The 21360-nt window shown below is 44.7% G+C and overlaps 1 protein-coding gene across 1 annotated transcript in view; it reads left to right on the top strand.

Moving 5' to 3' along the window:
- CSMD1 (CUB and Sushi multiple domains 1) overlaps nt 1-21360 on the top strand; it is a 4503734-nt gene that overhangs the window by 2523640 nt on the left and 1958734 nt on the right. Inside the window, exons 20-21 of the mRNA XM_078647516.1 lie at nt 1077-1292; nt 21031-21219. Coding sequence (XP_078503642.1) covers nt 1077-1292; nt 21031-21219 — 405 coding nt within the window. The remainder of the gene's footprint in view (nt 1-1076; nt 1293-21030; nt 21220-21360) is intronic.

Genomic DNA, 21360 nt, shown 5'->3' with positions numbered 1-21360 from the left:
CAATCAATCAAACAATTTATATAGCGCGCTACTCACCCGGTAGGGTCTCAAGGCGCTGGGGGGGAGGGGTCCGTTACTGCTCGAAAAACCAGGTCTTGAGTTGCTTCCTGAAGGAGAGATGGTCCTGGGTCAGCCGTAGGTGGATGGGGAGGGAGTTCCATGTCTTGGCCGCCAGGTAGGAGAAGGATCTTCCTCCGGCGGTGGCTCTGCGAATGTGTGGTACGGCGGCGAGGGCGAGGCTGGTCGAACGTAGCTGGCGGGTGGGCGTGTAGAAGGTGAGGCGGTTGGTGAGGTACTTGGGGCCCAGGTCGTGGGGAGCCTTGTGTGTATGGGTGAGGAGTCTGAACATGATCCTCTTGCTGACGGGGAGCCAGTGCAGGTCTCTCAGGTGGCCGGAGATGTGGTTGTGGCGGGGGATGTCCAGGATGAGTCGTGCGGAGGCGTTCTGTATGCGCTGGAGTCTTTTCTGTAGTTTGGCAGTAGTTCCCGCGTATAGGGTGTTCCTGTAGTCCAGTCGGCTGGTGACGAGTGCCTGGGTGACCGTCTTCCTTGTTTCGGCGGGTATCCATCGGAAGATCTTACGGAGCATGCGCAGGGTGTTGAAGCACGATGACGAGACGGCATTGACTTGTCTGGTCATCGAGACTGATTGATCTTCACCTGATATAGGCACTCCACTAAAGTAAATCCTGATGAGATGATATTGATAAAATGCAGTGATCGATTTTAAAGTGAGGAGTGGGAATACCAGCTAGAAAATGCATTCTAATAAAGCAAAGGTGGGCTACCATTCATTACTTTGGTAATCAAACTGTGAGCTACAATGTCAAAAATATTATTGTGTAAGTATATTGGCATTATTGCGATTGTGTGTTAACCTTGCATCTTCAAATGCTCTCTAATGTATCATTTCCATTCTTTTGTTTCTTGTGTTTCCATGACCTGTTGCTCAATTTTTTAGCCTGTTAACATGTGTAATCCTAAATGTCACAAAAAGCATACAGTTTCTGTGAAATTAATTAAATATTAAAAACAGTACATTAAGTAACTGTTTGAACTTCTTTTTTTCCCTTAAGGTGTACAGCTGGTGTTTCACACCTTTCACCTCGAGAGCTCGCATGATTATTTACTGATCACAGAAGATGGCAGCTTCGCAGACCCAGTAGCCCGCCTCACTGGCTCAGTCCTTCCTCCTGCCATCAAAGCGGGCCTTTTTGGAAATTTCAGCGCTCAGCTCCGATTTATATCAGATTTTTCAATCTCATATGAAGGCTTCAACATTACATTCACAGGTAAATGTATTATTGTGGCAAATCCAACCCACTAATTAAATGCATTAATTTACAATGTTACATTTAATAGATTAATTTAATGACACTTTTGCGTGTCGCGGAAGTCGACTTAACAAATATCTGAGGTAGCTGAAGTGACATCACGCATTGTTTGAGCTCCACTTATCCTACGCATTTGACCTTTTTTCCAACTATTAAACTCTGTATTGGTGCACCCTGAAATCAGGAGTTGCAGCCTGAAGACAGTTCTAAAGAGGACTTACGGAAACAGTCCAACAACTCAGGGTTTATCATGTTACCTAAGGAGCAGTATTTCTCTCAGCAAGGGCTGGTAAAAGTACTATGTGCTGGGTCTAAAATTCTGAATGCACAGTTGCCAAATGATTATTCATCTGCATATCCTTCACAATGCAACCCTCTAGTTAAAATCTTCCAATAAAAAATTGATGGTATGACGCAACTTACGAAGCCTTGGCATATCATGTTGCCAATGAACAGCCTTTTGAAATATATGTTAGAAGACATATAAACTAAAAGTTATATTATGCCATAGTACTAACTTAATGTATTGGCTTGTAAAACAACAGAGCCATTCCAGGTTTCACATTGCCTTGTTATGTAAACATAGTAGTCAAAATAGTTTTCAAATTGATTCAGTATAGAAGTGATTAGAGCCAAGCCCATTTTTCACAATTCCCTGGAATACTAAGTAAGTTTGCATACTGTTTTCTATATTAACTTGATACCAAAAGAGCAGTGTCAATACAGTGTCGTGTATGCGTCCACATTGAAAAGTACATCGTCAGATGCTGATTACCACGCTGTCCAATGTCACAATGACACGCAGATACACACACAATTACTTACACATACATAAACACACAGGAATGTAAAACAATCTATGAACACTTTCCACAATAGCATGCAAACATTCAGGTACGCATGTACTGATCTGCTGCATTGTGACAACTGTTGAGATTAGTGGTGTAAGTCTAGGGTCCATGTATTCAGTTAGACTTGTGTCAGTGGTGCTGGTGCAACTGACCTGTCTTCCAGATTCAGCCATGTACTGGCAGGGTTAATTCAGTCCTGATCATTGTACTTGGTGGCTTATAGCACATGGTGTGTGCCAGTGAGTTGCCTGTACACTGTCTCTGCACTATACTTAGCTTGCCTATGTACTTGTATCAGTCTGCATGCACATAGAAGGCTTTATTGTCAGCCAGAAAAACCGGGTGCATAGTATCTAAGAAGAGAATGGCACATGCCTGAGTGTGGTTGCTATAAAAGTGTACTGTTTCAGAGAGATCATATCATTGGTGGGTCCGAAATGCGAGCGTGCTGCAAATCTTTTATATAAACGGAGCAGAATGCATTAACTTCCAGATGTGTAACTTCTCTGATCATATTCTTTATGGTGATGGCAGTGGATAGGTTTGTGGGCATGATGATGTTGGAGGTGTTCTCGATGGGAAGCCTAAACTTCCCAAGGGTAATAGCTGCCTGGTATTAAGCTGAATTCCCACATCTCTCACATTGCACAAGGCCGAGTAAGTGCTCCTTTCTGACAATTATGGGCATATTCACAAGGAGCTATCGCCAAATTAACGGCACTTTATCACAGCCAAAGTCGTGACAAATGTACCTCACCATTCACAAGCTGGTGTTAACAGCTCACAGCACCAGTTAACCCGCAATAGCAGCCTCAAAAAACATTGCCACAAAGGACCTCTGCAACTATCGCTAATGAGATACAGAATAGGCGTTCCCGTGCAAAAAGCCGCAAAAACAGGACACCTCAACTTTCACAACGATCAGCCAGATCTGCGATAAGAACTCAAAACATGCGATAAGGCGAGTTAGCAGCAGGAAATTAACACCTGCTCTGACCTGGTGTAAAGTCGGACAGCAGCCTGCACCATAAAAGGGAGCCCAGCCCAGGGCTTCATCGAAAGGGCAGCAGATTCCATGGAGCCACTCATCATGCAGCCCGGACACCCAAGAGGGCCACAACTAAGTATGGGCGAAATTTGCGAATTCGCGTTCCTGCGAATTCGCGCGAAATCGAATTCGCAATCAGCAAAATCCGCGAATTCGTGCGAATTTGCGGATTTTTGTTTTTTTGCGTGTTCGCGGGGTTTTTCGCGTGTTCGCGGGGCTTTTTGCGTGTTCGCGGGCCGCTTGCATGGCGAAGTTACCAATGCGGTCGTGTATGGGCACAGCACCCTCTGGTTCACCACTGCCACCCTCTGGTTCATCACTGCCACCCTCTGGTTCACCACTGCCACCCTCTGGTTCACCCCTGCCACCCTCTGGTTCACCCCTGCCACCCTCTGGTTCACCACTGCCACCCTCTGGTTTAGCACTGCCACTCTCGGTTCACCCCTGCCACCCTCTGGTTCAGCACTGCCACCCTCTGGTTCACCACTGCCACCCTCTGGTTCATCAGAGCACCTCTGGTTCACCACTGCCACCCTCTGGTTAACCACTGTCACCCTCTGGTTCATCACTGCCACCCTCTGGTTCACCCCTGCCACCCTCTGGTTCACCCCTGCCACCCTCTGGTTCAGCACTGCCACCCTCTGTTTCAGCACTGTCACCCTCTGGTTCACCCCTGCCACCCTCTGGTTCATCACTGTCACCCTCTAGTTCATCACTGCCACCCTCTGGTTCACCACTGGCACCCTCTACCGAGACCTTTTGTGACGCAGCGGCAGCACAAAAGATGCGCCATGGTGCTGGGTATTAACAACGTGACGCATCTGAGAGATGCGTCACGTTGTAAAGCCCTGCGCCATCAGGAGGCGTTCCGGCGCAGGGGAGGGCGTTCCTGCGCAGGAACGCATCCTAAAAGTGGGTGAGTGAAATCTACAAGATTTCACTCAGTCACTTTTAGGCCAATGCTGCGTCAAAACCCTGCGCCTGCTTGAAGCAGGCGCAAGGCTTGATGCAGCCTTGGGGAGATAGGGCCCCCCAGAGCATTGCTGGAGCTGCGTCGCAAGCGCGACGCAGCTCCAGCAATGCACTGCTTTTACGGCACAGATGCGTGACACATCTGTGCCGATTTTGCCACATGGTGCGCCGCATTGTGGCGGAGCTGCGGCGCACAATAACTGGCGCATCCCTGTGGATGCGCCAGTTATTGTAAATCTGCCCCTATACATTTAGCCAATGAGGGAGCACTTACTGATTAGACAGTAGAAAGTACTCCAGTTGAGTAGAGGTATTGCACAAAAAGGTGGCATCTTCATGGACAAACACGCAGGGCGGGATTCATTTTGCCCCCTGTTAGACTCGTTTTTCCCTTGTTTTTCTGCCCTTCTGCCCTCTGTTAGACTAGTTTTTATCCTGTTTTTCTGCCCTTCTGCCCCCTGTTAGACTCGTTTTTTGTGCCCTTGTGCCCACTGTTAGACTAATTTTTCCCTTGTTTTTCTGCCCTTCTGCCCTCTGTTAGACTCGTTTTTTGTGCCCTTCTGCACTCTGTTATTCCCTTGTTTTTGTGCCCTTCTGCCCTCTGTTAGACTTGTTTTTTGTGCCCTTCTGCCCTCTGTTAGACTCGTTTTGTGCCTTTCTGCCCCGTTAGACTCATTTTTTGTGCCCTTCTGCCCTCTGTTAGACTCGTTTTTCCCTTGTTTTTCTGCCCTTCTGTCCTCTGTTAGACTGTTTTTTGTGCCCTTCTGCCCTCTGTTAGACTCGTTTTTCCCTTGTTTTTCTGCCCTTCTGCCCTTTGTTAGACTGCTTTTTGTGTCTTTCTTCCCTCTGCATCACCACATCATCACTCAGCGCTACCCCAGCATGGATGTACGACATTATAACGCATGCTTTTACATCGCATGCTTTTACAACGCGAGTTTTACAACGCATACCATTACAACGCATAGCTCTTTGGGGTGCTGGATAGTGAATAGTTTAATTTACTATTCCAACCCCAGTCCCCGTGGACACTAGGGAAGGTGTTGGACAGTAAATTAAACTTATTCCCTATCCTAGAGCGCCCCCCAGCGCAATGCGTTGTAATGGTTTGCGTTGTAAAAGCTGCGATGTAAAAGCATTGCGTGGTAAAAGTTGCGTTGTAAGTGATGTTTCCCCCCAGCATCACTCAGCACCACCACATTATCACTCAGCACCACCACATCATCACTCAGCGCTACCTCAGCATCACTCAGCACCACCACATTATCACTCAGCACCACCACATTATCACTCAGCACCACCACAGCACCACTCAGCACCACCACAGCATCACTCAGCACCACCACAGCACCACTCAGTGCCACCACAGCATCACTCAGCACCACCACAGCAGCACTCAGCACCACCACATTATCACTCAGCACCACCACAGCACCACTCAGCACCACCACAGCATCACTCAGCACCACCACAGCATCACTCAGCACCACAACAGCACCACCACAGCATCACTCAGCACCACCACAGCACCACTCAGCGCCACCACAGCATCACTCAGTGCCACCACAGCATCACTCAGCGCCACAACATTATCACTCAGCACCACCACAGCACCACTCAGCACCACCACAGCATCACTCAGCACCACCACAGCATCACTCAGCACCACCACAGCACCAATCAGCACCACCACAGTACCACTCAGCGCCACCACAGCATCACTCAGCACCACCACAGCATCACTCAACACCACCACATTATCACTCAGCACCACCACAGCACCACTCAGCACCACCCCAGCACCACTCAGCACCACCCCAGCATCACCCAGCACCACCACAGCACCACTCAGCATCACCACAGCACCACTCAGCACCACCACAGCACCAATCAGCGCCACCCCAGCATCAATCTGTGCAACCATTCAACAACAACTGGTTCAAATATGTTCTCTCAATGTTTCAAGCTTTATTACAAATGTCACAAAAAGATGTTAATATTTCACTTCTGTTCTTGGATTTTCGTCACAATAAAATACACTGAACATAATCTTCACAAAAGTTATTTTCAAAAGTTTAAGCTATTGCCATTATAAATTAAAATCACTTTTATTTAAGTATTAATTATTTAAAAAAAATTAAAAGCCATTGTAATTTGTAATATCAATACAGCTAAGTCACGTAAATACAAAACATGTTGCATTACAAATGCTATAGGTGTCACATTTGCGAAAGTTATAACTATTGGCATTGTAAATGACAAAGCTATTAATTTAGAAATTTTCAAAACCAACACATAAATAATAAAAATTGTCATTTACAAGACCAATAGCTCAAACTTTCCTAATGCGAGACCTATTGCATTGCAAATGCTTATTTTTATATCTGTCAGTGCTTCCTGTTGAGGTTTAATTTTCGTGACAGACAGGCGCCTCATTGCCTACTTGTAACTATTCTCTGACCCTGCTTCAAGGGTCAAAGCAGGGTCAAAGAATAGTTGCAAATAGGCAACGAGACGCCAGGAAGCACTTACAGGCTTACAGCAGCAGGTGCCCAAGTTGAAGTTAATTTCTTTGTAACCCTTTTGTAAAAGGTTACAAAAAATTAGGTTAAACTTTTGCTCCTGCTGCTGTAACCCTGTAAGTGCTTGGCTGAAAATTCGTCCCCACTGATTCGCGGATTTTACTGCAATTTTGCGAGATTCGCGAAATCGGGGAAAATCCACAAATTCCGCGAGCGGAACGAATTTTCAGCCCATGCTTAGCCACAACACCCAACCAGCACCCCCGGACCACAACAGAGGCAGCGCAAACAAAGACAGTGGCCCCCCCAGGAGACTAGGGTTGGGCGGAATTTGCGAAATTCACTTTCGCAAATTATCACGAAAATGTCAAAAATCTCCGCAAACACGCGGAAATATCGCGAAGACGCGGTAGTCTTTTCCCCGCCTGTTCGCAATATTTTCTGTGTGATCGCGTTGAAAAATGTCTTGCCAACTTGCCCATACAGTCGCCATCTTGTTTTCACTTGTCCCTCCCACTCACAATGCTTATTTCCTGTTCGGAGCCTAGAATGACTTGATCGCGATCGCAAACTCACGCGGGATAGCGCGACCGGCTACCAACAATCCAACATAGGAAAACTCGTCGGCGAACGCAGGGACGCTAGCATGCGCGCGAGAGGGCATTTGCAAAGCGCGAGCAAGAAAAAAACTTCAGTTTCGCAGCAGATTGCAAAGTTTTGACTTTTTCGCGCTCTCTGCAGAACGCGAAAATGTCAAATTATTGCAATTTCTGTGAACGGAACTAAATTTACCGCCCCGGCCTACAGGAGACGTACCTGCTCATAGGCCCAACATCTGACAATGTCTCGGTCCACTACAGGCTGAAAGGGACAACCATCCTACGCATTCTGGCCATCATCGCCTAACAGGCCAATGGCAGCAAAGCACAGCGGACAACCAACATCCCACCCCACACCAAGCTGCTGGCTGTACTGCACCTGTGGCCCCTGGCAAACCCCAACCAACACCCGCCAGAGTCAGCGGAGTCTCACAGCCAGCCACATCCAAGTCACCCACACCTATCCTGGACATCACCATCACCCTGGCACCCCAGTCCCCATATGTCCAACACAATGCGCAGGAACCTCTTGAGACCAAGCAAGGACTATACGCCATAGCCGGATGCACTCATATGTTGGGGGCAATCCACTGCACAAATGTCCCATCTGTGCCCCCTGGTGACACAGCACACAATCAGTGCAACATGAAGCACACGTCACACATCAATTGGCAGGCAATGCCAGAACACCGTGGAACCTTCACCAATGTCGCCTCCAAATACACAGCCAATGTGCATGATCCCTGCACCTCCGACAGTCCATCAGCAACCAGTGTTTCCAGGATGGCACCAAGGGAAATGCACTTCCCTTTGGATAGTTCCTTAATTAACACCCCACTCACCTCAACTCCACAACCATGCAATCCACAACTCTGGCAATGTACATGTCACAAAATCACAACCAACATGCCGCGCCCACCAGACACGATGGAACAACTTACAATGGTAACCTTGGAAAGCCGTGAACATGACCAATCAACAGCATGGCACCTCAGCCACACAATAGCCGAATGTGGGGAGAGGTGGCAACCAGGCATGTGTGAAGGAATTGATAGGGAAAGTACACAATGCCAAGAGTGGCGTTGATGTACTGGACAGACCGCATTATGCAGAACACACCCACATCCATGGTGACATACACCTCTGGTGTATGGAGTGTAGTGGACAGTGGACGCAACCATGTCACCCCAGCCAGTCGTGGAAATGTTGCCTGTTACGCCCCGTAAGCATGAGCAGAGTGTGATGGCCCGGCGTACGCCAGGCCAGCGTAGTGGTGTGATTAAAAAACACGGAGCCCTGGGAGTGGTCCTCTTCCGGAAAGTCCAATATCTCTGCCAGGGCGGCACCTCCCACCCCGCCACAAGGCTGACCCCGTCCTCGTTAGCAGAGTTGCCTGTGATCCTGTGCACCTGCCGTACCCTGGCCCATGAACCCGTCAGGCCCGACCCTTCGCAGCCAAGCCACACTGATCACCACCCGACGCCGGTGTGTGTCAAGAAGGGCCCACCAAGTGCCTGTGTAAGCTCCAAGCCCAAGGTCAGGGGGCCACCGTCGGTCTGAGAGGCTGCCAGGGTCGCTCGCCTCGGGCTTGGAGCTTACACAAGCATGTGATGGGCCCTCCTTGATACACGCCGGCCCACATTACTGCTTCCTTATTTACATATTCCACCAGCATCTTCTGCGGCCCAGTAGGTCCCAACTGTGTCCTGGCTCCTGAATGGCAGTGACCCCAAATCCAGGCCAGAGGAACCAGCACCAGACCCCCCTGAGCAGTGAGGCATAGTTCCATATGGCATCTTGCGACACGTGGTGCCACTAACCCTGTTCAATGCCAGCCAGCGACATGTGCTGCCACAAACCCTGTTCAACACCAGCCCGTGACACGTGCTGCCACAAACCTTGTTCAACGACAGCCGGGGACAAGTGCTGCCACAAACCCTGTTTAACACCAGCCGGCGACACGTGCTGCCACAAACCTTGCTCAATGCTGGCCAGCAACACGTGCTGCCACAAGCCTTGTTTAACGCCAACGGGCAACACGTGGATGAGGGACCAGGACTACCCTGCAGACTAGTAGGTCTCACATCCAGCACCTAGTCGCGGATCACGAATGGCAGAGTGTACACCAGTGGTTGCACGGAGAGGAGTAGGAGGAAAATGTGGCTCAGTCCGGATGAAAGCCGGGTCACAGTCACAGAGGTGACCGAGCACGTGGTGCCACTGGACCTGAACTACGCAGGCTGGTGGAGCCACCAACCTATGCCGGCGACACTGAGTGAATGGCCCGTACTGACCACTGCCTCTGGCCTACACTGTTCTCGGCCTAGGCTGCGCTCGAGTAGGTCACAGGTTCGGAACTGAACATCAAGTATGCAAAGGCAGATTATCTATCATTGCACGCAAGGAGAGGTGTAAGAGGATGATGCCTTGCATTTTGGCCAAGAGAAAAGGATCATCGTTATGGAGGTGTTCCTACACTACCGACAACTGCCCTGGTGTCACTAGCGCTGTGCATAGCAAGCCAACGACACGTGGCTGTGGGCCACTGCTGACAGCTGCCTCCGGCCTACACTGCGGTCCAGTAGGTCACAGATTTAGCAATGGTGGAGTTCATATCAATGTACCAGCATTATTGCAGACTGCATCCCCACTCAACCCCGGTGCCACTAAGTCTGTTCCCTGACATACATGGACACTCACAGTTCGTACATTGGTGGCATCTGAGTCGATGGTCTAGGGACTAGTTTTCATCCTCATGTAGCTGATACCGAATTGGTGGTGGCAACTAAGCTGTTGCATTCCACTCCTCAATTTGCTGCTTCCAGATAAAATCAAACCTTTCGACGTCATGCCCTGGAGGACACCTTCCACTGTCCTCGCAACATACACCTCGGACATTGATGGTGACCCGCTCAGGTCGCATGGCCCATCTGACTGCACCGCAAGTCACATCCCGTGGCTGGGTGTCTGTGCTGGCCGCAGTGCATCTGGGGCCACTAACTCTGTGCTGGTCCAGTCCGGGATGGCCCCTGAAGTGTAGGCCTTGGGGTCATCTACGGCATTTCTCTGTGGCCTTGTGCTGTACACAGCCTCCAGGCCCACATGCGTCCCACCAGGGCTCACACACCAAAGCGAGTCCTGACCGACACAGATGTCACATCACCGCAAGAGGCTCACGCAACCACCGCAAGGACCTCCTCCAACCGCCATCTGCCAGAGTTGAAATGGTGGTCCTGACAGACTTACAGAGTTGCTCAGACCTGTCGAGGATGCCATCATCGGCCTGATACCCTGCTCTGCAGTCCAGGTGCCAGTGACTCAGTGCATTGATTGTGCTGATTGTGTTTTGTGCTGTGGAGCAGTTTAGCAGCTATGTCACCTCAAACAGTGTGGGGGCCATGAGACATTGATGGGGAAGATGATGCAGGTCTAACACACCCCACTGCATCTGCATCAGGAATATATCGAAGGGACACAATCCAAGACTTTTTCTTCACATGAGCGCGCTCATCTCTAGTGTCCCAACTCCAGTGCACTGCAGCTCACGGACACTTCTGTTTGCATGCTGCCTGTCCTCAGTCTCACTCCACGTTGCTCAGCAGTTGACTCTGTTATGCATGTGTTTTCTGTTTCCTTTGCATTGGTGTCCAATGTTCAAGTGGTTGCCAGCTCCAGAGATTCTGTGCGGAATGGCTTACACTCACCCCACACACATCCAGCACAGATGTCACTGTACATGTGGCCCTGCCAATAAAGGGGCCGTGCGCATGTACCCATAGCCAATTCAACATGATATCTATGTGTGTCCCTGTGGTCTTGTTGTATGCACGAGGGCCATGGGCCCTACCACATTACATTGTGCTGTGTACATCAGATGCAGACTTGTCACCCCTGGCAGTGTTTTGGAGCTTGGACATGTGGCTTTGCTATCACCCACTCAGTTCATAAGGGGAGTGGCAAGGGCCATCGTACGCAGAGCCAACATGGGTGTGTGACTGCTATTTGAGCGCCCCTGGGCGTGGTTCTGTACTGTGAATGTGCATATGCATGTGTATCTATGGCAGTGTGGGTCTCCTTAGTGGGGTGTGGGTGGGCCCTGAAGGGTGATAGACACCTACATATGTGTCCTGGTTAGCATTCCATGGGTTCAGCCCCCACCCACACCTGTTGGGCCACCTCCTTTTGGCATGGTGACACATGGCATTGGAGTGCCATGTGTGGGTGGGTGAAGTGTCCTGAGCTAGCTGTACTTGTGGGTGCTTCCTACTGTGTGGTCTGTTGCAGGCTCAGTGTTCTCCTCTGAGTAGCTTGGTTGGCCGGGTCCTGGTGGGGGGTTGTGTGAGATATCCATGGGCTGTTGTAGGACATTGGTGGTCCTCTCCGGCATCACTGATGTGTTGTATTCTGTGCTCTGCTGAAGGTGTTGTGTGCCCCTCTGCGATGTGAAGGGGAGGTGCGTGTTGACTTTGTGTTGACATATATGTTGGCGCACTGTGCTGGTTTGCATGCAGACTGTATGTCATTGTACATTGTGACTGTTTGGGGGTGCTGGATTCTTCTGTGGGACAGTGTACATTTGGACTACATGACGGATGTGAGGTTGTACGCGTACATTTCCATTTCACAGTTTCTGGCTCTGTCAAATGTAGTAGGCATGTTTCTGTGCATGTGCGGAGCCAGTTGTGTCCTCTGTTCTGCAGTATCGGCTATGCGAGTTGTTTCACGTTGCCGTCAATGTGGTTGTGCTGTTCGTGCTATGTGGGTGTGCTGCAGTGTGCCAAGGGTATCTGAGACATGATCCTGGGTGATTGTGGGTGTGCAGTGTGCTACACCTCGTAGTGCATGTATGCCTTTGTGCCCATCTCCCACCGTCCCCCCAGTCCATGTTTATTGCACTCCCTTTTGATGTTATGTCAGGTCCTCTCGAGCTGTGTCCGTACTCCCTACTCCTTGCACCGTCTCTACACTGATGACTGTGGCCTGGGTTTACTCCAGCTCCTCCGGTGGCGCTGGACTGCCACCTCCTGTCGCTGCCTTCCTGTTGGCAGCGGGTTGGTGCCTGGTTTAAGTAGTCACGTCATGCCAGCCCATATTGGACTCCTGGATTGGCCTCCTCGGCACTCTGACTGCAATCCAGGTGGTCTGCTAGTGGGTCAGTTGCTGATAGTGTTCTGTCACCTCTGTGACGCTGGTCTTGTTTTCCTGCATCTGCACCCTGTCTTCCTCTCCCTCTTCTCCTTGGCCTTCCCCAACCCCGTTGTTCCTTGCTGGTAGTCTGTGGGGGTTGTGGGGTTCGAGGTGGCCTCTTCGCTGGGTCAGGGTGAATCCATATTGCTACGTGCTTTGGCTGGTTTCTGGTGTATGGGTTCTGTGGTTTTTATGGTGCAGTGTCCCGCCAGACACGTGTGATTTGAAGGCCTTTGGCTGTTTTTTTGCAAATTTTTGCCTCATTGCATTTTTTTTGTGTTTGCACATCGCATTTTTGCGGCGTGCCGTTGATTTTCTTTTATCTAGTGTCTATCGCATGCTACAGCTGCATTGTGAATTCCATGTTGACACAAGGTTATTTTCCCGCGATAAGCTGCGATGTTGAAAGTTGTGTTACGCTAGTTATCACACCTTCTTGTGAATATACCCCATAGTTTGACCTGCATGTAATGAGTTTAAAACAAGGCATCGCTAACTCAGCCTTTCAACAGTCTAAGTTCAGTAATTTGAGTACCATTACATGAGGTAGTAGTCACAGCACACATTTGCTGTAAACCTATACACATATACAGAATGAAAAACACTGTTAACTTTCACCAGAGCTTAATTTAGTACTGTTTGAAATCTATTTCCACGCAGCATTACAAAACATACCCGCAAAGACAAATCCAATTCACAAACCACCTCAGGAAGACAAACACCACATGCATGGTCACAGGTAGGTTCCACCCTTTGATGTCACATCCTCATACATTTTTCTTTCTCCTCTCTATGCCCTTACTGAAGAATATAGAGATTTGAGCAATATGCTGGGTTTGGGACAATCTAGACCGGTATGTAGAAAAGACAAATCTAACATTGACCAAGCCGCATCTAGACATCAGCTATGCTGCTAAAGTTGTAACTGGCATTTCCTTCATATGTCTGCCCCCAGTCCATGCTGGGCTTTCAGAGCAGGGTGGTTGGCTAGCTTACAGCATACCAATCAAAAAACTGTTCTCCAGTGAGTTGTATTTTTAATTTTCAGCAATAAAACAATAGAAAATGGCTTAATGGCTTGCTCCTGAGACCAGTGATGGGTCAATCTTTAGACTTCACACAGTCTCCTGTGCATATATTCCCTCCACAAAAGGCTGCTGAGATGATGCTCAGAATTATCAACATAATACAAACTAATTATGGGTTGTCAAAACGATTACCAAAAAGAAGTAAACCTTTGTTCAAGACAAGTCTCATGAAAACTTGTCAATGTATTCTCGACTCTGAGCGCACAATTTTTGCTCAGAGGCAACGACACCACTTCTCAGAAATCTTCATTTAACCCCTTTCAGAATTTTCTCCCGACATTACCCTCGGGCATCGTTTTCTGAAAGCTCATAATCCACGTGCAGTTGCTATTATTATTTTTCTCGATTAGATAATCATCATCATGGTGTTGCTGCCCCTGCATCAAGTCCCTTGGTAAATTGAGGAAATGAGTCAGGGAAATCTTTTTTTTTAGAAAGGAAAAGCAATTCCCGAAGTCTGTAAAATTGCAACTCTAAACTATATCACATACTCAGTTATGCAGATGCTTCATAATCGTTTGCAGAGCGTGCAATAGTCTCTAACATAGCTCATTCAGTTTTACCTTCCTTATCTTAAATTAATAGAAATACATCATTTTAAGTGGTCTGCATTCACTTCATTCTTATTAGTCTATCTTTTGTAAAGGGTAGCGTGAAATCCCCTAAACAAATGACAATCTCTTTTATCATTAAACCTTTAATCCATTCTTGAAGTAATAAAGGCATGGTAAATCACTTTGGCGTTATTAAATCTGAGCCACAGGTGTCTCTGGAAAAGCCCATTTTATAGCTTTTCTAAGATTTTAAATGTGCGTTCCTGTGTGCTGTACATATTTAACATGATGATTGTAGTTATAACATTTACTGTGTTACTTTCTCATTCTGTATACGATTTGGAATTTAAATAACATGACCGGTCTTCCTTAATGGTGTAAGGCCATTTATGCAATCAAAACACATTTGTTTGCAACAAAACTCTTTAATCTTCAATTTGCAATGACTGAAATATCTAACTTATTGGCTCAATTTCGTCATTTCGAAAAGAGGTGTTAAACCTGTCTTGCTCAGCGTGGTCTTTACCCCAACTTTTTGCATTTTGCCTCCGATTTTTGCTGATTGTTTTTGTTCCCCTTAGGACTGGGAGCACTTTATCATTGCCAACCAGTGCTAAAGTACATGTGCTTCTCCCCTAAACATGATGACATTTATCTATAACTAATTGGCATACTGGTTGTACCGGTAAGTCCCTTGTAAAGTGGTACACCACATAATCAGGGCCTTTACTTTAAATGCTAATAGCGGGCTGCAGGACTGATTGTGCCACCCACAGAAGTAGCCTTTCAAACTTGTCTCAGGTCTGCCACTGTAGTCCCTGCAGTTTACTGCCACTTCTACTTGACATTTAGAACTACTTGCCAATCCTTAAACACTCCTTTTATTAAACAAAAGTCACCCCTACAGTAGAACCTAAGTAACCTTAAGGGCAGGGTACTGTGAAAGTAAAAAGTAGGACATCTACTTTTATGTTTTGAATGCCCTAGTAGTGACAAACAGCCTATTTTGTTTTTCACTAGTGTGAGGTCTACCCCTTTTATGGGCCAGCATTTGGAATTTCTTAATATACTTTTGAGCTGTAATTCCTAAACAGAAAGGAGTAGATTTTTCATGTTTGGTATGTTTGAAATGATAATCATAAAATGAATCACAACATCCTATCTACAGCATGGTAAGTACAGAAATATCGAAAAAATAATATTGATGTCAAAAATATTGTTACAAATATTGGGGCTTTTTTAAGTAAGAAAAATAATGTAAAATAAAGTAAATAATACATATAAATAAAATAAATATAATTAAAAATATTTTAAATGTTTAAAAATTACAACTAATATATATCATGTTAAAATAAATTAAACATATACATATAATATACAATACATACTTAATAATATTGTTTAGTAATTATTTTAATAACATAAATTGTTAACAAATATCTTATCAATTACAAATACATCTCTACACATAAAACAATAATATAAATGAAAATTAAATAAATATATATAGCAACTTAAAAAAATTACAAATATTTTTAATATATTTAAAATTAATTATATACTACATTAACTAAAATAATTTAAAAAAATTAGATAGCGGAGTACAACAGTAGGGAAAATGTTGGATAGGATTACTATTCCCACTCCAGTGAGTGCATCTGTAGGGAAAGTTTTGGATAGCATAGGGGTAAGAATTACTATTTCCACTCCAGTGAGAACAACAGTAGGGAAAGTGTTGGATAGCATAGAGGTTAAAATACTATTCCCACTTGAGTGAGTGCAACAGTAGGGAAAGTGTTGGATAGCGTAGGGGTAAAAATTACTATTGCCACTCTAGTAACTGCAACAGTAGGGAAAGTGTTGGATAGCGTAGGGTTAAAAATTGCTATTCTCACTCCAGTGAGTGCAACAGTACCGAAAGTGTTAGATAGCATTGGGGTTAAAATTACTATTCCAACTCCAGTGAATGTAACAGTTTGGAAAATGTAGGATAGCATAGAGGTTAATTTAACATACTTATTAATTAAATTAAAAAAAATAAAAACATTTTAATAATTAATTAATAACAATATTAATAAAAAATAGCAATAAAATGTAATAAATCTTTGCTTAACTAACATTAAATTACTTTCCACCCTATTCCCCAATAAACGCACAACCCGCTACACAAAAAAAGAACACAATCAATACAATTATCAATTAATCAATTAATATAATACAAATTAATTAATAATAAAATAACAATTAATTAGTCATCAATACCAATTAATAAAAATGTAAATGTTCTTAATTATAATAAATTACTTCCCATCCTATTCCCCTATAAACCCACAACCCGCTACACACAAAAAATAACACATTTAATGTAATTATCAATTGACCAATTATTAAAAATGAATTACCAATTAATATTTAAACAACTATAAATTAACAATAACAATAAATACAAAATAATAATACATTAATTATAATTATAAATTAATAATATAATAAAAATGAATTACCAATTAGTTAACAATACATTAATAATCATTAACAATTAAATAAAAATATTAATTAATTATAATTAAATTACTTCCCACCCTATTCCTCTATAAACGCACAAACCGCTACACATAAAAAATAACATATTTAATTTAATTTTCAATTAAATATTAAAAATAAATTACCTATTAAAATGTAATTAACAATAAATTATTTAATAATAACAATAAATAAAACATAATACATTAATTATAATTAATATAATTATACATTAAAAATTAATAAAAAATATTAATTAATTATCATTTAATTACTTCCCACCCTATTCCCCTAGAAACCCACAACCTGCTCTGATACTAAAACGCAAAATGTACTTTAAAAGAAATTCTAATTTCTAAACTTTTAATACATATATTTAAAATAATTAAAAAACATTACAAAAAATGTTAAACACATACATATAAAATACATACTAAAATACATACCACTAATATAAATATTGATATTATTAACAACTATATTTTTGCTAACAATATTACTCACTTCGAAATAAAAAAAAACAATATTACTTACCTTAAGGTCTATATTCTGGTCACCGATATTCTTGAGTTAGATATTCTGTCCCTATGAAATTTAAAACTCAATATTACTGTAGGTCGATAATAAAAAATCGATATTATGACTGCCTACCTCATAAAACGTCCTTACACGTGAAACTGAATAATTTAGAAATTCCACTTTTAGAAATTGAACAAATGCTGGTGGAAAACCACCAGTGTACCAGGTGCACAGCAAAGGTAAATGTATGTACGTTTCAATTTTTTTTTACAAAAAAGAATCAACACTGTTCAGCAACATATTGATTAAACCCAACTGTTGAATTACTTATTCATTATATTGAGGAGCTTCAAAATCAAACATGAATACATTGTGTTTGTTACAGATACTGCAAAACATCTGATCTATTCACAATACAATGTATAAAAAAAATTATCATGATACTGAGATTCTTGTTGACTTTCAACAACTTTTAGTTTGGTCTTGCCCTAATGCCCAATGCATTTCGGGATGAAATCCATTCTTCGGGGGCCACTGTAGGGAATAAAAGAAACAGAACTAAGCGAAGCAGGATCCAATTCTGATGAATGATAAACAACATATAGCATCGCAACTTAAGTTCAGGGGAGATACAGTACAAGGGGTTAACCTGATGGGCATGTATTACCAGTCAGTATCTGTAGAGTAAAAGGTTGAACCACGCACCCGTGTCAATTAATGAAAAATAACAAAAAATGAAAATCAAAATAGGAAGATACATTTTGTTGTGAACTATATTGGAAGGCGACCTTGTGTTAGTATTCTAACTGTGGAAACCATCATGATAATGAAACTAAGACTTACGCAATGACCGAATGTGCACAATAGATGGACTACTAATTCGTTTCGAGCGCGATGAAAGCAGCTGAAAAAGTGAAAAAGAGTACCGTCGTAAAATCTATATGACTACAAAGTGCCCACCTCGTGACTACCTAGTGAACCAATAAACTTACTGAGTAGCAACGACGACTTTTGGAAGACAAAATCTTCAAAATACACTGTGTTGACAGTGTGGGCTGTCGATTTGAAAAATTAATTAAGATGTGATGACAATCATGTAAAAAGAAGAAATAAAATCTCCTCTGCCCTCTGCCCAATAAATCACTGTACCTTTTAAGCGAAGGACAAGGTGAAAAGCCCAGTTGGACATTTCTCTGTACTTACTGCTCTTCGTGCCTTGCGACCTGTCTACAATACACATCTAGACTGGATGACAGCTACACTTGTGCATCCCCTCTAGACAACCACAAACACAGGAAGGGCAGGGTGTGACAGGAGACTCAGCTGAATTTTGTTAGTCTTCCTGGGCAAGAAGGAGGAGCGGTGGCTCCCATTTACATCTGAATAGGCTGTGTCCTGTTATCACATAAAGCACTGAGTTATCCCCCAGGGTTAGACTGGCAGACAGGTCTGGGTTAAAAAGGATACTTGTGCAATTCAAAGTGTTCCTTTGTAGTTATCCCCTATATCAAAGGCACTTTTGGGCATAAGTACTTGGGGCCCCATTAGGCTGGCGGGCGGACTTTGCCCGCCCGCCATCCTCGCGGTACTAGGGGACCGCTCCCCATAAGGGCAGGTTCCTGTCGGCAGCATTAGGATGGGCGCATCCCGCATTCCTACCATTGTGGCGGGCGGTGCACTCAGCACCGCCCGCCACAATGGCAGGAAAGCATGCTGTTCACTTTCATGCACAGCATGGCAAGCACCGCGAGGGGCCTGCCATGCTGGGCATGGAACTGCTGAGGGGTACCATAGGTACCCCCCATGTGCACCCCCACCCCACCGGAGTCCCTGGGTGCCTGCAACGGGCCCCCGCAGGGATTCTCCGCATGTCTTTCAGTGGCGGCATTGCCGCCATGGAAAGGCATTCACAATTGCCCATCATAATATGGCTGGTGGTGTCTGATAGACACCGCCACCATATTATTCCTTTTCCGTCCCGGCCGCAAGGCGACCGGGGCGGAAAAGCGGCGGACGGTCTTTCCGTCCGCCGAGGTCCCCCCGCCATACTAATATGGCGGGGGGAATTTGAATGCGGATGTCGGGCAGATTGCCCCCGCCAGGCTGGCGGTGGATACCGCCAGCTTGGCGGGGGCAATCCGCCCAACATCATAATGGGCCCCTTGGTGTCCAACCCCCTAAAATCAGACACATCTGGATCTTGAACTGAATCTCTGTCAGAAAGACTGCTGAACTGCTTATAGGACTCAACTGAACTGCTTTTCTGGATTGACTGATTTGCTGCTTGTTGCCCTGTTGCCTGCTTCTCCCTGACTCTGCTGGAAGAAGAGTTGGACTCTGCCCTCCATCCAAGTGATCTCACAGGGCTTGCTAGCTTGCCTCCTGTATTCTGAAGTCTCAGGGACACAAACAACTTCCTATAATTCTGCTGGTGCTGCTGGACTCCACATTCTGTGAGGCCTCCCCTTGTCTGTGGTGACCTCTCCAAACCCTGGTCCCCAGATATGGGCTCTGCAGATATCTTCATTACCTAGAACTCCTGGGCCCCTAAAATTAAGCATATGTGCTCTTTGTGACCGCAAACAGGCCCATTTGCACTGGGACTGGGCCCTTGGCTCAAACGATCAGTGCAAGCCACTGCTATGTTGTCTTCCCGCATACCAAGCATCACCATCCATGACCTTGAGGCCCCGTCTGCCATCCTCGATGCCCAGTCATAGGGCATCAGGATAATTGCCAGCAACTCTGTTGCTTCCGGCTACCATCTCCCCCGTGAACGGGGCTCTTGGCTCAGCTTGATACGGTAAACTTCAGTGGGACATGTTTATAACTGTATCCGGTCCACGCTACATCACGATCGACCTGAACTCTGGATTTATCCTGCTCTAGCATGACCTAAAGTAACCTTTTAGTGCTATTGACTTCTAAGCACTGTTTTTGGTTTATTATTTAAAAATTCTTAACTCCGGTACTACCCATTGGATGTTAGTTGTTTTGTTCTTGTATTATTCATACAACTATCATCTATATCTTTAAACATGTGTAGGGTCTTTTTGTGGCATATTCATTGTGTTACTGTGTGTGTGTTGCACAAATACTGTACACATTGCCTTTGTAGATAAGCTTGACTGCTCTCTGCCAAGCTACCAGTGGGTGAGTACAGTTTATCTTATTGTGTATCTAGCTTACCCTGACTAGAGTGGTAGTTCCTGCCTGGCCTGGGTGCATGCCTTAGCCAACCAAGAATTCAATTTCTAACAAAAGGTAAACTCTGAAAAAGCATATTTCTTTTTGGAAAGGGGGCACTTAGAAAGAGTCCTATTCGTAGTCTCTCTTCGTCTTTCCTTAAGGTAATATCAGGATTAATTCAATTGTTAATGCAATGATAATATACCGCTTGAAGTTATTATTTTCAAAAGGTAAAAACTATAATAAAATAAAGGCACTAGCAATTATGCTTGATAGATATCACCCCTTGCATAATGCATTTTTACTTTGTGAGCTGTCCTTTACACAATTACCACAATATATCAAATGAATTGTCTTTATTTTTTAAACTGTACATTATCTAAAAACAAAGCATCACACCAACTACAATAAACTTAGAATTATACTACGATATGCTTAAGCTAATTTAAGGTTGAGGGATCCAGTTGTTCCAAGATCAAAAACACAATGTATTGATTGTTTTGGAACAGCTTAGGAATCCATTTCACAACGTGCATAGAGATGGTTAGACTTACAAATTCATGTCGTTTTCTGTATTTCTAAATGTTTGCGTAAACTAGTATTAATCTGTATTTTCGTTTCATTTTGTCATATTTTACATGAAGAATACGATTTGGAACCTTGTGACGATCCAGGAGTGCCTGCCTACAGTAGAAGAATTGGCTTTCACTTTGGAGTGGGTGATTCCTTGACTTTCTCCTGTTTTCCTGGATATCGCTTGGAAGGTGCAAACAGGCTTACATGCTTGGGAGGTGGTCGTCGTGTGTGGAGTGCACCTCTTCCAAGGTGTGTGGGTAGGTGGTCACATACTTTCATTTCATTCATCAAAATGTTAAGGATGCAGCGCATACATCAATAAAGGTGTATATGCAATTGTGTTAGAATAAATTTAAGCAGCAAAGAAATGAACAACTATGTAAAATGTTTAAAACAAA

This window comes from Lissotriton helveticus, chromosome 6 (genome assembly GCF_964261635.1).
Source record: "Lissotriton helveticus chromosome 6, aLisHel1.1, whole genome shotgun sequence".
Classification (NCBI taxonomy): Eukaryota; Metazoa; Chordata; class Amphibia; order Caudata; family Salamandridae; genus Lissotriton; species Lissotriton helveticus.
Note: the sequence above shows the minus strand (reverse complement) of the source record. Positions and strands in the feature narration are given on the sequence as shown.